This window comes from Vulpes lagopus, chromosome 7 (assembly GCF_018345385.1).
Source record: "Vulpes lagopus strain Blue_001 chromosome 7, ASM1834538v1, whole genome shotgun sequence".
In the NCBI taxonomy this organism is placed as follows: Eukaryota; Metazoa; Chordata; class Mammalia; order Carnivora; family Canidae; genus Vulpes; species Vulpes lagopus.
Window position 1 is genome coordinate 14,672,779 of NC_054830.1, and position 16,020 is coordinate 14,688,798.

Sequence of the window (16,020 nt, forward strand, 5' to 3'; positions counted from 1 at the left end):
CCCAGGATCGAGTCCCACATCGGGCTCCCTGCATGGAGCCTGCTTCTCCCTCTGCCTCTCTCTTCGCTCTCTCTGAATGAATAAATAAATCTTTAAAAACAAAACAAAACCCAGCTTTAACCCACTTCGGGGTCCAAGTCCTGCTCCGCTGTGTCGGGTATACTGTAAATAACCCCTTGTGTGTTTGCATCGGTGTCGGCTCCTTGGTGGTTTCTCGGATACGTAATCTTGGGCGCACCAGGCCTAACGGGAGGTTGCAATAAGTGCTCTGAGGAAATGAAAGGTGAGTTTTCCATCTGCTGGAAACACCCGCTGGGAGATGACCCGGAGAGGTCTGGTTAGTTACTCTCCACCCACATCCTGGACGTTCACTTGTCCTTCTCCACCCGCAGGGACAGAGGTGCCCTTGAGGTGACTAAGCCCAAGGACCCTGCTGCCCAGGGGTCTAGACTGGGATTTCTTGCTGAAGACAGGAGACTCCAGCCGCCGAAGTCAAGCAAAGAGCTTTATTCAGAGCCCGGAGGTGGAGTGTGCGCCCAGCATCCCTCCCCGCAGCCCTCCTTGGGTTTTGACAGCGGTTACAGTCCAGTGTGAGGCAAGCACAGTGTTATGCTGTCGCCGTGCAGTGAGGACAGGAAGCTCAGGGTTGGACGGGGCCCCAGAACCCGGTGGGCTTCACTGAGCTATGGTGCAAGATGAGCCCGCTGTGCGGGGGGGCCCGAGCAGGAGCGTCAGCCCCCCTCCGACCAGGGCCCGAAATCCATGGAGACGGACATTGCCAGTGGTGACCCTAACTCTACGTGCGGCCTCCTCGGGGCCTCCAGGGGCGGCACTGCTTCCCCTCGCGTGTAGAGTCTTTGGTATATGGTCGCTGTGCTGCACCCCTCTGAGCCCCCCTGCCTCCCGGCTGCCTCCCGGGTTAGGACAACAAACCACAGGCCTCTGTGATCCGAGAACGGCTCTCCCAGGGGGGCCAGCGGCCGCGTCCTGCCCAGACTGCGAGTCCACAGGCTCGAAGCCGACCAGCCCTCCTGCCCTCGTCATGAATAAATATTAAAGCTGATATAGGGACGCCTGGGTGGCTCAGCGGTTGAGCGTCTGCCTTTGGCCCAGGGCGTGATCCCAGTCCCGGGATCGAGTCCCACGTCGGGCTCCCAGCATGGAGCCTGCTTCTCCCTCTGCCTGTGTCTCTGCCTCTCTCCTTCTCTTTCATGAATAAATAAATAAAATCTTAAAAAAAAAAAAGCTGATATGGACCAAGATGGGCCTACGGCCTGGCTGCTCTGTCCCTGTTAGAGCCTCACCATCAGCCCCTCGTGGGATGTCCTCCGGGGGCTCTGAGCAGGGCTTAGCACAGGTGGCTCTGTGAACACCGGCCCCGCTGGGTAGTTAACCCTGGGGTTCAACCAGGCTCATCCTGGCAGAGTGTGTGTGTGTGTGTGTGTGTGTGTGTGTGTGTGTGTGTGTCTTCCTGGCTCATCAATCTGTAGTCCCCAGCCACCACCCATCCTCTCAGAGAAACACAATAGGCCCTATCTTGTGAGAAGTGGTTTAAAACACAGGCCAGATTTCTGGTCAGTTCTGCTGCCCACATGGGTTGTGAGACTCCCTCCAGAGGGAAAGTTAATTAAGCTATGGGGCGGGGGCGGGGGGGGTGCTCAGAAGGTCCCCAGCAGCTCTAAATAGGTCCTCTCCCCCATCCCTACCTGTGAATGGACAGACCTGGAGCCACCAGGCAGGACGGCTCCAAGCTCTCCAACTCAGTGACAGTTCTCGTATCCCTGGGACGGGATGGGAGCTCAGCTTTGGCACCACTGCCACGACACAGTTCCGGTCATAACCCGTCTTTTGAGCCTGGGCACGTCCTGCATGTATGCGTGTGTCCAGCCCAGTGAAGGGCCTCCTCAAGCCAAGCCTGACCCTCAGGTCTGACCTTGCAGGTGGCTGTGGCAGCTGTGCCCCTGTCCTAGGTCAGACAAGCCTTCCCGGGGAGCAGCCGGGATCCTGAGACCTTTCCAGGCTGGTCTCTTCTGATGTCACTGTCCCAGCCGGGGTCCCCGCGGCCAGCCCTGCTCTGTCCTTCCATCATAACATCATGGCCTTCGTTCTCCAAAGCCAGGAGCTAGGGCCCCAACCTCCCCAAGAGAAGACAGACATCCCAAGAAAGGCCAAAGGCAAGTTCTTTCCTGCCCCCGGGCTGCCCCGTTTGGAACTTCCTTTGCTGGCGAGGCTGTGCCAGATGCTGAGGACGCCCAGTCTTGGAGGGACGTCCAGGCCCGCTCTGGGCAGACCCTTCCTGATGGACAGTCTCGTCCTCTCGTTACCCCTAGTCCATCCCCCCAAGACCCGGCCCGACCCGGGGAGAGGATGAGGCAGTGCAGGGGATGGCAGTGGCAGCGGGCGGTCTGCGGGCGGCAGCGGGGTGCAGGGGTGCGTCCAGGTTGCCTGCGGCTTTCGGGTGACGGGCCTCCCCCCGCGGCAGCCTCACTCATCTATCACCTCCACGGAGTCCTCGTCCTTCCTCTCCTCCGACTGCTCCTCCGTGGTCTCCGTGTTGTCCGTGTCGGACAGCGAGGCCGCCTGCCGCACCCAGGCCCTGTCACTGAGAGGCTCGGGGTCGCACGGTCCGGAGAAGGGGTTGAACCAGTTCAGGGAGAAGTCCCCGCCGAAGGTCTCCTTCACCGACTTCCAGCTGCCCCTGCGCTCCCTGGGCTGGTGCTTTCGTTTGAGGCGCTCGATGCCCTGGAGGGACAACGGGATGAAGAGGGTCAGTGGGGTTTGGGCTGCGCGCCCCCCGGCACACCCCCAGCCGGCAGAGCTCGGGGCCCAGGGGGCGGGTGAGGTGAGGGGTGGGGGAGCCAGGACACAGCCAGCCTGGGCCAGGTCAGGGCTCTGGGGGCCCCTGAGGGCCGGAGAGGCACAGTGGGGAGCGGCGGGGAGCGGCACAGCAAGCGGGGGCCTTCATGGGGATCTGGCCCGTGTCCCCCCCGCCCGGGACCCCAGGCCTCCACTCTTTCCCCCTGCTGCTGCCGGGGTTCCCCAGCCTCACTAAGTCAGGCCAGGCTGCCGAGGGGTCCCGGATTGGGGAGTAACATCGCAGCTGCCCTGAGAGCACTGAGAAGACGAACCTGCCCCCCTCCGGGCTTCTGGGCCATGCCCCCCAGCAGGTGCAGCAGACTTAGCATGAAGAAGGGGTGCGGGCGGTAGCGGAGGAGCACGGGGTACAAACAACACCGGGGCCAAGGAAGCAGATCGCGTGCACAGCCAGTGCCAGCATGCGGCGGGCAGCTGGGGGCGCACAGGGTCGGGGAGGCCTGGGTGGGCGTCAGGCCCCGCTCGGGGGGTGCAGACTGCCTTGTGGCTCCTCCCAAGCTGCCCACTCACCTGCCTCTGGGCGTCAGCCGCCAGGCCACAGAAAGAGGGTGTGGGAGGGGGAGAGGCCCACGGGAGTTAGAGGCACAGCCGGGTCAGCTCTCCAAGCCACAGCACCCTCCACAAAGGCTTTTAGCCCCACTGGGGCCTCTTCCGGAAGCCAAGGGACATTGCTGTGGGCTTGCCCGGCACGGGCACTGCTCATTCACACGACCCATTCCACCTCAGAACGATCTCTGAGGACCTCGTCCTAGGTTTTCTCTTCTTTTCCACACAAGAGCCTTACATAACTGGTATGATCCCTTGTGTTATGCAGAGAGAGAAACTGAGGCACACACACCAACTGAGGTCTGCCCCGTCCTCCGGGCCAGGTCGTCTCCAGCACTGTTTCTTCCCCCTCCATCTCAGAGATTTACATTTCTTGGCTCTTGAAAAAATTGTAGGAGTCAAGAATCTGATCTCAAAGTACGTCCCTTGTAAGGTCCTAATTACAAAGGGCAAACCGGCGTGGGAGCTTCGCAGGCATCGCCTTAACCAGCTGGGAAGTAACATCGCCGATAATGAGATGTGTTAACATCGCACGACCTCAGGATATGACGCGCCCAGGACACCACCTCAGCGGTTTTCCTGCCAGAAACGCGTAATCTAGATCTAATTGCGAGAAAACAGCAAACGCAAATTGAAGGGTAGATACTCTACTGAATACCTGGCCTCTGATCTTCAAAAGGGTCGGAGTCTGATGAACACACTTTGGAACCGGACAGAGGTGGAGGTGGCACGGCCTTACGTCCGGACTCCATGCCACTGAACGGCACGCACCAAAGTGGTGGGTTTTATGTTATGTGAATTTCATCTCAATTTTTAAAAAAGATTTTATTTATTTATTCACGAGAGACACACAGAGAGGTGGAGACATAGGCAGAGGGAGAAGCAGGCTCCTCGCATGGAGCCTGATGTGGAACTCGATCCCAGCACCTTGGGATCATACCCTGAGCCAAAGGCAAATGCTCAACCGCTGAGCCACCCAGGTGCCCTTCATCTTACTTTTTTTTTTTTTTTTAAAGGGGGTCAAATTCATGAAAGGCAAAGAAAGACTGGGCAGCACTGCAGATTGGAGCAGACTCCAGAGACGTGACAAGCGACACAATGAGACAGAGGAGGGTCTCAGCGGGGCAACCGGACAAGTCTGAATAAAGCAGGTAGACCCGTTAATGGTATCGTATTGATAAGTTCCCAGGTTATGTCTTGTGGCCATATAAAATGTTTACATTTAGAAAGACCGATGGAGGGGGGATATAGGAGCGCTTTGTGCTATTTTTGCCGCTGCTCTGTAAGTCGGAAGTAATTTCACAGTGAAAGATGAAAAAAATAATCTGAGACACAAAAATGTGAGCGATACGGTCTTGAACACTGAGTTACAAGGTGACAAGTTGGAAACAATCAAAATGCCCACAGTGACAGCTAAGTCAGCGATCCTACAAACCGAACCACAACACAGCTATGACAAATGGTGTCCACAGTTTTACACCGCACCGGAAAATCCTGTCCAACGGTGTCAAAGGAAGACAGCATAGTTAGTTGCACACGACATGGGACTCGAGATTACCTCTGGGGAGGGATTTGGGATGATTCGTATTTATATCTGTGGACTTCCCGTACGTTCCAAGCTTTCACCACTTTTGAGCGGGTGTTACTGTCGTAATCAGAACAGAGGAGCCGTTTCGGGAAACAGACCTTGCTGACAACTTTTGCGGGAGCCTCATGTACTTAGGTCAAGAGCACCGGATGCTGTGCTGCCCACAGACTGGCCCCTCTCCAGGCGCCCCCTACTTAGCAGAAGCAGCAGTGGCCAACTGAGGGGACTTGCTTTGGGGACCCTGCATTCCCTTCCTGGGCAACCCTTAGCAGCCTGTCAAGAGAGGCATTTTAAGAACATGATTTCAGGGAAGCTGCGACATCATGAGGAGGCAGGGCAGGCCACAGAGGGGACACCCAGAAATGGCAGACTGTATCCACACGGACTGGGCTCACTCAGAGCCATGATTGTGGGGTCCTCGCACCGCCCTGAGAGGAGGTGGGTGTTGGTACTGACACTTGGAAGATGAGAAAACAGAGGGTCTGAGAGGCCACTGCCGTAGCCAAAACTTGTCCTGTTGGTCGTCAGAACTGGGGCGAGAACCAGTGTCTCCCCTCTGCCCAGTGCGTTTTCAATCCTCCTACAAATTCTCCCTCTACCCGTGCTGATCACAAAGGCAGAGGGAAGCCAGAGCCTGCAGGATTGCTGTGTCCATGCCAGTGGCGTGTTCCCAGTGAGCACCAACTTCTTCACCAAGCTCATAAGAACATTCTGGAAGGAGCCCGTCCCGTCCACCAGAGAAAGTTCCTGAGCAGAGAGATGGACAAACATCCAGGTGTATCAACTCTGAGTCTGGACAGAAGCAAATGTTCCGAATGCATCTGAGGCATAAGAGAGGCCTGAGAGTCTGAACCGCAGGTTCAGGAGGATCCAGTGGGGTTCGTTTCTCCTGGTAGGACTCAATTTTGAGTTTCGTGTGGATTTAAAGACGTGCTGAAGGCAACGTTCTTGAGCAGGAGGTTTGTGGCGGCAGCAGTAATACCCACTTCAGGCCCAGGCGAACGAGAATGGTTGATTCCTGGGTACGGGGCAGTGGCTGGAACCAACGTCTCTTGTAGGGTGTGTGTGACGGAGGCTTTGGGGCCCCTGTGCCAGGGTGGCACAGGAGCTGTGATCTGCAAACGAACCCACCGAAGTCCTTAAATGAACATACTAGGACTAAGGCGTCCGAGGGAGCACAGGCTTTGTAAGGCTCGGCTGAGACCCTCGGAGCAAGAGATCATTGCCCCTGTCCCCCCACTCTGCTCCCCACATCACTGGAGGGAGAGTTGGAGAGGCTGCCACCCACGTCACCTGCCCTCCTCCTTACAGGGCCGAAGAACACTCTCGCAGCTTTTTACTACAACCCACAAAGGGCGATACTTTTCGGTGCAACCTGGCACCGCCCCCCACAAAGTTCCATGAAACCACAGTTACTCTACTCTACTCTAATTGTGGCGCATTTTTATTTATGTACTTTTTTTAAAAGGCCACGGCACACCAACAAGCATCTCACTAATCGTGAACTGTTGTGAGTGGTTTGGGAAGCAGAGGTCTAGCAGAGCTAACGTGGGCTGAAGCCACGCCATTTGCCAGACGCCACCGTCACACTGCCGGTCACGACGCCCCTTTAATCCTCGCTCAGCCTTGTGATTTAGACAAACCTCCCTGGTTTGACACATGAGGTCGTGGAGGCTTAAGTCAGCCGGGGCCCAAAGTCACACACACAACGAAGCAGCCGAGCAGGAACTTGAACCAGAGCCTGGGAGAAGCCAGGGCCTAAGTGCCGGGTCGCCGGGCTGCGTAACCTCAGCAGGAGGGGGACTCAGGGCATCCTTGCGTCCGGAGCGGGTGCCTCCTAGGGGCTTCTGCAAACCTGTGCATGTGGATGGACCCGGGGCCACTCCGACTTCTAGGGTACCCACGGGGGTCATGCCACCAAGGACTTCCTCCTGAGGGAGAAGGTGGGAAAATGAAGTCTCCATGTGGCCAGCGGCTTGTATCCGTGTCACCGTGAAGCCTTTAATCCAGTGAACCCCTTGGTGCAGAGCCCAGGTGGACAGACTGAACTGTGCAGGCAGATGGACAGACAGACTAACGGTCTGGCTCCCCCTTCACATGAACAGACCTTTCTTGTTTGCTCAGCGTTCATTTGTTGGGGAGGCTGTGGGTTGTGGGGGAAGGGGGACGCCCAGTCGGCACACTGGCAGCACCACGCGGGAGACCCCTGCATACCCCGTGGGGCTCCAGGCCTTGAGAGACGGCGTGTCAGTCACCTGGGACCCAGGGCGCGCCCCGAGAGTTTGGGGTTGGGCCCGAGGCCGGCCTAACAAGTCCCTCGGTGATGCTGACGCTGCTGCTCCGGGGACCCCTCGGAGGTGCGCTGCCTCTGGGGAGAGGGATTCCCGCAGAACTGTCCTCTCTTCACACTTCTTTGGTATTTAAGGGCCCCTCCTATGTTGAGACCCCTGGCTCACCCTTTGGGCGATGCACCTATAAGCCACGAGTGGGGAGGAGCTGAAGGGCCATTGCCCTGCTGGGGGAGCCCAATGCAGCCTCCCCAAGCCTGGGGTTTCTGCGCGATGCCCACCTGACACAGGTGGTCCAGAAACACTTCCTAATCCGCCTCATCTGAAAGATCCCTGAAACAGGACGGTGGACGGGGACTTTCTCAGCAGCCGAGGCACGGTGAATGGAAGCTGGTCACTCCAGGTGGCTCACCTGGTTCTCCAGAAACAAAGTATTTCAGAGAGGCATCAGTGTGACTAGCAGGAGACGGGAACACGCATTGCTACCCATGCTCACTTTGTGGGGCATGAGGTCCCCAAGCCCGGGCACATGGGCAGAGGTTTGCTGGGATGTGGGCCTTTTGCATGTTCAGCACAGTTGCTGGGAGCCCGTCTGAGGCCGACAGGCTGGCAGGAGTCACCTGATCCAGATCCCTGTGTCACCTTCCTCTTTTTAAAAATTTTTTTTTTGTCACCTTCCTCTTTATCCCCCCTCCCCCCACTCTCCAGGGACCCATCTTTGGAAGAGGAGGCCGCTATAGGCTCACTTCCCAGGCGCACACCTTCAGGGCTGCAGACAAAAGCTGGGGCCGCCCTGGTGCAGAGACACATCCTCTCTCCCCAACTCTCCCCAGCCGTGTGTGAAGCCGGTTTCTTCCCGTGTGGACGCCAGGCCCGGAACCAATCACTTTACTGCAAAGACAGCCACATCCCTAGTCACTGAACTCCAGGCAAAATGCCTTCCATTTCAATGGAAGTGATCTAGGAAAGCCTCGGGGATCTTGGGGTGTTCCTATCTTCCGAGGGCCTGAAGAGCTGGGGAGCATCCCTTCTTTCAGCCAAAGGGCTCCGTAAAAGCCCAGAGGTGGAATCACGCAGGAGGTCGAGAGCAACCTTTTTTCTCTGGGAAGGATATGCATAGTATGCGCGGGTTTAAGCGATGAATTTCTATTTTTAGGACTTACCAAAAAAAGAAATCAATACATTTTCAAAACTCTCTACTGCACTCCTCAGAAATTCCACAGGAAAAAGAACCAAACTGGGTCACTTAAAAAAAAAAAACACACACACACACACAAAACCTTGGAGTGTTTGGAGGGCATCCAAATACTTAAAAAATATTCCCCCGGCAGGACCAGAGGGCAGCGCTGCCTCCCAAGGGATGGATCCCTGATGGGCGGGAGCGGGCCAGAGCCTGCGAAAACTGTTCTAAAGTCACTGTAGGGCCACTGTGGCCTTTACATACCTCAGTGAACTGTTAAAAAAGGAAAACAAAAACCAAAAAACCTATGGGAGACACACAGTATTAAAAAAATAAACCAACAATTCGGGGGCGCCTGGGTGGTTCAGTCGGTTAAGTGTCTGCCTTCAGCTCAGGTCTGGATCCCAGGGTCCTGGGATCGAGCCCACATGGGGCTCCCGGCTCAGCAGGGAGTGTTTCTCCCTCTGCCCCCTGCTCGTGCTGTCTCTAATAAATAAAAATACAATCTTAAAAAAGTAAAAACCACTTGAGGTCTCAGGCTAGACTTAGGGCATGAAGAACCCGGTCTCAAGAGGCGAGCCTCAGGAAGGGTTGTGGAGTTTTCTGGTTACACGGGAGGGATGAGAAGGAGCGCCTCAAAGGACTGGAACATTCTAGCGACTTCCTCTGGCTCCACGCCGCTTTCTGCTGGGTGGGGAGAGGGAAAGAGACCTCTCCCCCGTGGCTGGCGCTAGAGGCCACGCTGCGGACTTGAAGGCTTTTCTGTAGCCGGGAGCTCCCGAGGGGGTTTCAGGCAGCAGAATCCCCGAAGCAGAGGTGGGGGTCGGGGGCAGGCTCGGTCGAGGGCATGTGGCTGACTGACCCGTCCTTTAAAATAAACACAACTGGGAATCCCTGGGTGGCTCAGCGGTTTGGCGCCTGCCTTTGGCCCGGGGTATGATCCTGGAGACCCGGGATCAAGTCCCGCATCAGGCTCCCTGCATGGAGCCTGCTTCTCCCTCTGCCTGTCTCTGCCTCTCTCTGTGTGTCTTTCATGAATAAATAAAAAATAAATAAATAAAGTCAACACAACTGACGCCTCGGTCAAGAGGAGGAACGGAAATAAATGTCCTTTAAGGGCAGCGGAGCAAGGGCCCTACCACCACACGCTCGCCTCGCCCGGACCCTCGGCTTCCCCGAGGGTAGCGCTGTGAGAGAGCACGGCTCAAGGACAGGTTTTGGAAAAATTTTATTGCATTTTGTTTCCATGTGGAAGCACGGACAGAATCAAAAAGAGGCAGCATGTTCCACGTACTGTTCATGGAGAATCACATGGCTAGATGAATTTCCTCCATCCTGCACTGAGCTTCACAAACCTTCCCCACCCCACCCGCAGCACAAGCTAAAAAAGGAGGTTCGTGGTGATCATTTAAAAAACCTGAAATCCACGTGTACAAATTCACAGATGCTCAGCACTCCGAGGTCTGTGATGTCTGCATCCCTGTCCGTCTCATCTCCCCACTCTCTTCAGGCCTCATGCCTCCGAATGGCAAGGCCACTCAGTCCCCGCGCTGCCCGTTCCCGTGAGCCGGATGGCCACCTGCCAGCTTGCAGAGGCCTGCGGGCCGCGATGTCCACCTTACATCCCGGTCAGCCCTGGGCCAGATGACGGCCTCCCAGGTTAAAATACAGATAAGACATGGCTACGTGCACATTTAGGTGTCTAAAACATCAGAAAGGGTACCCACTTTGGAGATTTACAAAATGGGGCAGAGGGGGGTGATGATGGGCCGTGCTCCTTGGGGGCTGTGGTTGTGTCACTCAGCATTAATGCAGCTGACTGGCCACCTTGCTGGGAGAGGGAGAGAGAGGGGGAGTGGGGGGGGGAGAGGGCAGGAGGAGATGGAGGGGGAGGGGTGCTAAGAGTAAGCAGACAAAGAAAACCTGAAATAGTGTGATTTTTTTTTTTTTCCTTTTGACTGTGTAAGGCATTTTGAGCTGGAAAAACTCTCTCCTTCATACTGTTCCAAATAATCAGCGGGAATATAATTGGTGATTCAGAATACAAATAAGACCCCTTTGATCCCACCCCACCCTCCAGAAGTCACTCTACACACCCAAGCCCATGGAGTACAAGGAGGCAAACCGTGTCCACATGGGGGATGAGGCCACTGGGCCAAGGGCCCTTCTTAGGGCTCTGGCCCTGGTCCCGTCCCTCTTGGTCACAAGGTGGTAAGCATCTGTCTTCGGTGACGCTTTAAGTCCCATTGGGGCGCCTGCCACTGCCTCCTGGGCAGCGGGAGGTCACGGCCCCCCTGCCTCTCCCACGCATCCCTAACCAGGCGTCCAGGCCGGTCCATCCACGCACCGGCCAACGGCTCCCTGTTAGTAGAGGCGGGCCGGGAGACAGCACCCTCCACGTTAGTCAGGCCAGACAGACAGCAGAGAGGAAATCAGAGGCCAGAGGAGTGATTTTAAAAAAGGAAAAAAAAAGAAGAGCAGCTTCGGTCACCAAAAAATAGATAGGATGATCTTTTAAAAATAAAACATGGGGACATTTTTTTTCTCTGCAATGCTCAGCCATTTTACTGGAGACATTAAAAAAAAAAGTTTTAGAGTAGTTGGTTTGCTTTTTCTCGATTTAAACATTCGTGAGAACGGACAGGACGGTAGTGCTGTGATGTGGTTTGTGTCTGAGTGGCAATGCTGGTCAGGGTCCTTCAGACCACATACTGGTACGGGTCTGCCTTCCCTTGGTCTGGCGTGGCAAAGGGGCTGGCCCAGCCTAGAGAGAAGGGGTGGCCAAAAACGGCTTTCATGTTCATCCATTTTGTTTTTTTAGCCCATCTTCTCTCTTCCTTTTTCAATTGTTCTATTCCCTGAAAATAAGAACAATCATACTTTCAGTCAAGCACTTTATTGCTGTGGATTTTGGGGACGAATGTCCGTTAGCTTGAGATGAATGGAGTAAATGCTTCCTTGTCAAGCCACAGAGCTACCTATATGATACATGTTTCTTCTCTTTCTCTTATAAAAAGTGTCAAAGGAAAAAAAAAGTGCGGTTTTTTGTTTTGTTTTGTTTTTGTTTTTTGGTGGTAGTAGCGGTGGGGTGGGCACATATTTACAGGTCCCTCCAGGGAGGGGAAAGTGAGCAAATCCACAGGCTGCTGAGCCAGGATTCCTGGGCATGCTGATCCAGTGTGTTTCACTAAGTGGAGGAGCACGTCTACCCAGACTGGGCTCTGCGGAGGCGCTTCCGGCCTGGTGCTGGGCCTGGCTGTGTGCAGGAATGCTGTGAAGGCTTGGATGCAAGAAGCCTCAGGGCTGGCAGGGGCTCGTGATCATGACAGCCAATGTTGGCCTTCGATTTGGGTTGATTCAAGTCTGGCACTACTATGACCACTTTGCAGACAAAAAAAAAAAGGGGAACAAATCAAATGACTGCTCTGGCATCGTTAGTCTCACCAGCCCGGGAGGTCAAAGAAGCACCCTGCTTAGCGGGGCTGGTGAGGCCAACCTGAGGAGGCCAGACAGGAGTAGGAGACCGTGGGTGAGGGGAGAAGCCACCACAGAGGAGGAAGGAAAGGGATTAGTATAGGTTAGAGGGGCTGCCTGGACAGACAGCCAGCCCCAGGCATGGCAAAGGGCTTCCCGGTCCTCCTCAGGGAAGAAGCAGGAGCAGAGGCCATCTTGGTGGTTGTCCACAGGCTGGACTACTTCCCCACTAAACCTCACGGGAAAAGTAGGCTAGGGAGGAAGCCAGTTCCCTCCCTTCACCCCTCTTCCGATGGAGCTGGTCAGTGGGCAGGGCCTGAGGATGTGACGCTGCCCAGAGGAACAGGAGGGAAGCAGCCTGGCAGGAGCCTGGCTGAGGGTCTGTCTGCCGTGGTCTGTGGTGAGGAGGAGGAGCAGGGAGGAGCCGGAGGGGCCAGCCTAAATGGAGTCTCTGTTCACGGAGAGGGAGCGGGGAGGGTCCAGGCGGAGGGTCCATGCGCTTTCCCAAGACACGCCCTTCCTTCTTTTCTGCTTTCCTTTCCAACACAATTCCCTTTAGGAATGGCCTTGAAGGGGGAGGACAGCTAGGACAGGGCTGTGTGAGTTTTCCTTCTGGCTCCCTGAGCCCAAGGCCTGTGTGGCCTGGCCGTATGCAACAGTAGGCGGGGCCAGACGGTCACCCATGGGTTCCCTGCGGGTCTTAGGCAGAGAAGCTGGTCACATTTACCGCTTGGGCACATAGCCAGATCTACACCATTGGCTACTATTGTTACAGAAACTCTTACAATGATGTTACTTCTTAAAAAAGGTATAAAAGTTGCTGAGAGCCACCCCAACATTCTAAACCATCGGAAATTTCCCTGGATCCAAAAGATGGCGCCTTGCTGCTGAGAAGCGCCAAACCCCTGATTTTCCACACCCCCAGGGAAGGGCCTGGGGGGCAGTGGCAAGGAGTCTGTCTTCCTACGAGCCTCCATCTGAGGCTAAGTAATCAGCAGGCCCGAAGCCGTCCCACAGAGCCCCTGGATGACTGAGATTTGCCACCTGAGGGGGACCTTGGGAAGCCAGGACCTCATGCCTCTGCTCCCCAAACTAAGTGCTGCCTCTTCCTCTTGGGGCTCCTCACCTGGAACCCAAAGCCAAAAAGAAGAAATGCCCACATCACAGCAATGGATTGACCACCTTGAGGCTTTTGGACACTTAGGGCAGCCAGACAATGGTGGTGGCAGTGGCACCAGGGGAGTGGGCTCCAGTCCTCCCAGCCAGCAGCCTCGAAGTCTACAGAGAAGGAACTGTGGGTATGGGTAGGGGTGGGGGCGGGGGTGGGGGTGGGGGGAAGGCAATGGACGAGAACCAGAGCTGGGCCAAGCGGAGGATCTAGTGGCCAGGTGAGGGCTTGATGCCCACAGCTCGGGGCTGCCTCCTGATTCTGCCCTCTGGACCTACTCATGCGGCCACCTCTTTCAGGACGTTGACCCTGCCCATTTCAGCTGGATTAAGGCACCCTTTGTCCATCATCCTCTCTCCAGGCCTCTAGTCCTTGGAGGGGAAGGGAAGGGTGTCCCTGTGCCCGGTAGAGTGCCTAACATGGCAGTGTGTAGAAGATAGAACCATAATGGGAGGATGGAAGGACTTTTGGCAAAGGGCTCCCTTCACCAAGGCTGCTAGGCCCCATTCCTGCTGTGACCTGCTGGGCCTGCCCCAAGGGAAGACTCAAGTATGTGTGTGGGTGTGGGCCTGTGTGTGTGTGTGTGTGTGTGTAAGATCCAGTGTCACTGTAATGGAGGCGTGCGCCCTGCACACCTCACACCTGGCCCTGGTCACAGGTCTGGCCTCCACCCACCCCTCCCAGCAACACCTGCCCCAGGGCCTCCCCCCAAGCCCAGGAGTGGATGGGGTGGGCAGGCCGCCCACGTACCGTTTCATCTGTACAGATGGAGTGCACTTGGGTCCCAAACATCACTGATGTGAAAATGAGGAAGAGCAGCCCCTCGAAGCACAGAAGGATGAGGAGGATCACTGTGGTAGGTGGCGAGAAGGAGCTGCACTCTGAAAGGAAAGGGACACGTGAGACTTGGGGCTGCTGGCCGCTGCCCACTGCATGCCACTCAATGCCCCCAGCCCCGCATGGCCTGGCACCTCCCGGGTGCCACACGTGTCTGGTGTCTAGGCCCAGGCGGCCACTGTCCTGCCCCACACCTGGTTGCACAGCTTGCCCTCAGGCAGGTTCTCCAAGGGCCAGGCCCCTCCTGGGGCTTCCCCTCCTCACACCTGTTATCCCTTGCTCTTTTCTCAGCCAGCATCTGTATCCTGGTGCCAAGCATAGTGCCAGGCACATGGAAGGCCCTAGAAAGGCCTCAGGGCTGAGGCATGAAGACAGGGAGACCCTCCTCTCCACAGAGAGCACAACATGGTTGCACAGGTGGAGGGGCCTCGGTGTGGTTCTGGTTTGGCCATGAATTTTCTGGACATTCCTACACCTCTGTCTGCTTCTGGGTGACAGGAAGGGGCCAGGTCCAGAGAATCGCTCAGGGGTTTTGGGATTCGAAGTTTATGAGGGGGCAGTTCAGCTGCTGGCCTTGGGCCTGAGCTGGGGGTGAAATAAGCCCCAGGGGAAATGCCCTTCCCAGGAGCATTTGCATCACAAGACGGTCAGTCCAACCGGAGAGCTGCAGGACCCAGAGTAGGTGCTCTCCCTCTCCTGGCCTCTCTGGGCCCAGGCTGCCGGGGGTGTGACCTGATACAAGTCCCTGTCCCCACCCAGGCCTCTGCCCCCTCCTCAGTAGAGCAGGGAGGTTGGACGAAATGGGTGGTTCTGTTTTAAGCAGCAGAAACCTCCGTCTGGGCCAAGTCTAAATCAGAAGCACCTCCAAATGGAGAACAAAGCAGAGGTGCTGTGGGTGATGGTGGGGGAGGGCAGCGGGGCTGCCTGGGGGAATGTGGACAACACTGGGAGATGGGGGTCCCAGTTGATGATACTCACTACCCCAGGACCCTGGACCCCACTGACGGCCACCTCGACCCATTAGTCCGGTTGTGCATGTTTCTCATTGCCCCAGTTCTCGGGCCCCTTGCCCTGGTCGGAGGGGTCTGATTTGGGGGGGAGGGTTGGGCTTCACTGGGCTTTGGGAACTCGGAACCTGGGGGTTCAGTGCTCTCCTGAGCAGCCCTACATGGGGGGTGGTGGTGAGGACCCTCTCATCCAAAGGCCTTTATCACCTCACGCCTCCCTTGGGACTTAATGCCTGTAAATGCCTTCCCTTCTGGGTTCCTTGCTGGCAGGGCCTGGTGGGGGCAGCTCGGGAGGTTCTGGGTATGGCAGCTGCCTTCCTGGGTGCTGGGCAGGGTGGGCAGGATGAGGGTTCCACAGTCAGACAGCCACAGCAGGGTGAGGATCCTGGAGCCAACTCCCCACCACGGGCTCTTGCTAAGAAGCCCCCACTAATATTGTCTCACCCCTGCATCCTTCCCACCCCACACGCCATGGAATCATGTTTGTTCCCGTCCTTGCATGCTGACTGCCTTGCTCACCACACCTCCAGCCCCAAGAAGGCCGGGACTTTGGCTCCCTGCTGGACTATCAGACTTGGAGTAGTGCCTGGTAACAAAGGAGTGTGGGCACAAGGCCGGGGTTCTCTGAACTTTAGTTCTCTCTTACGTTGGGTGGCATGGTTGAGAACACGCGAGAACATCTGCACAGGTCATCCCGGGACCCCGCATGTGCACATGGCAGGTGCCCACTGGAAAGAGGCGCCTTGCTCCTTCTGTCCTCACCTTGGCTGCCCCGGGGCCGGGGAGGAGGCGGAGCCCAGCACCATGGCGTGCTCTCCATCCTCACACAGCTACACATACCCTTCTCCTCCTCGACTGGCCCTGGGAACTATGTGAATGGAGTTGGGGAGGCAGGAGCCAGAGCCCAGGAGTGTATAACTACCCCTCTACCCTTCTTCAAACCTCAGGTCAAAGTGCCCTGATTCTGGGGACACCCCCTCCCCTTCTTATACAAGCTGGATGTGAGGCTGAGCAGTGATGGTAGTTAACTGTCACAATGGGCCAATCTCAGGCTTCCA

At 56.4% G+C, this 16,020-nt stretch overlaps 1 protein-coding gene across 5 annotated transcripts in view; it reads right to left on the reverse strand.

Moving 5' to 3' along the window:
* Positions 1–492: 492 nt before the first annotated feature.
* Positions 493–16,020, reverse strand: part of ZDHHC3 (zinc finger DHHC-type palmitoyltransferase 3) — a 54,701-nt gene continuing 39,173 nt past the window's right edge. For 3 of the 5 annotated variants that reach the window (XM_041762702.1, XM_041762700.1, XM_041762699.1), the window contains 2 exons: positions 13,869–13,999; positions 493–2,742 (listed from right to left, as the gene is read on the reverse strand). In XM_041762702.1, the coding sequence (XP_041618636.1) occupies positions 2,485–2,742; positions 13,869–13,999 (389 nt within the window). In that variant the 3' untranslated portion in view covers positions 493–2,484. Of the gene's footprint in view, positions 2,743–9,687; positions 11,335–13,868; positions 14,000–16,020 lie in introns of those variants that run through there. The other 2 variants (XM_041762703.1, XM_041762701.1) reach the window with 1 other exon arrangement.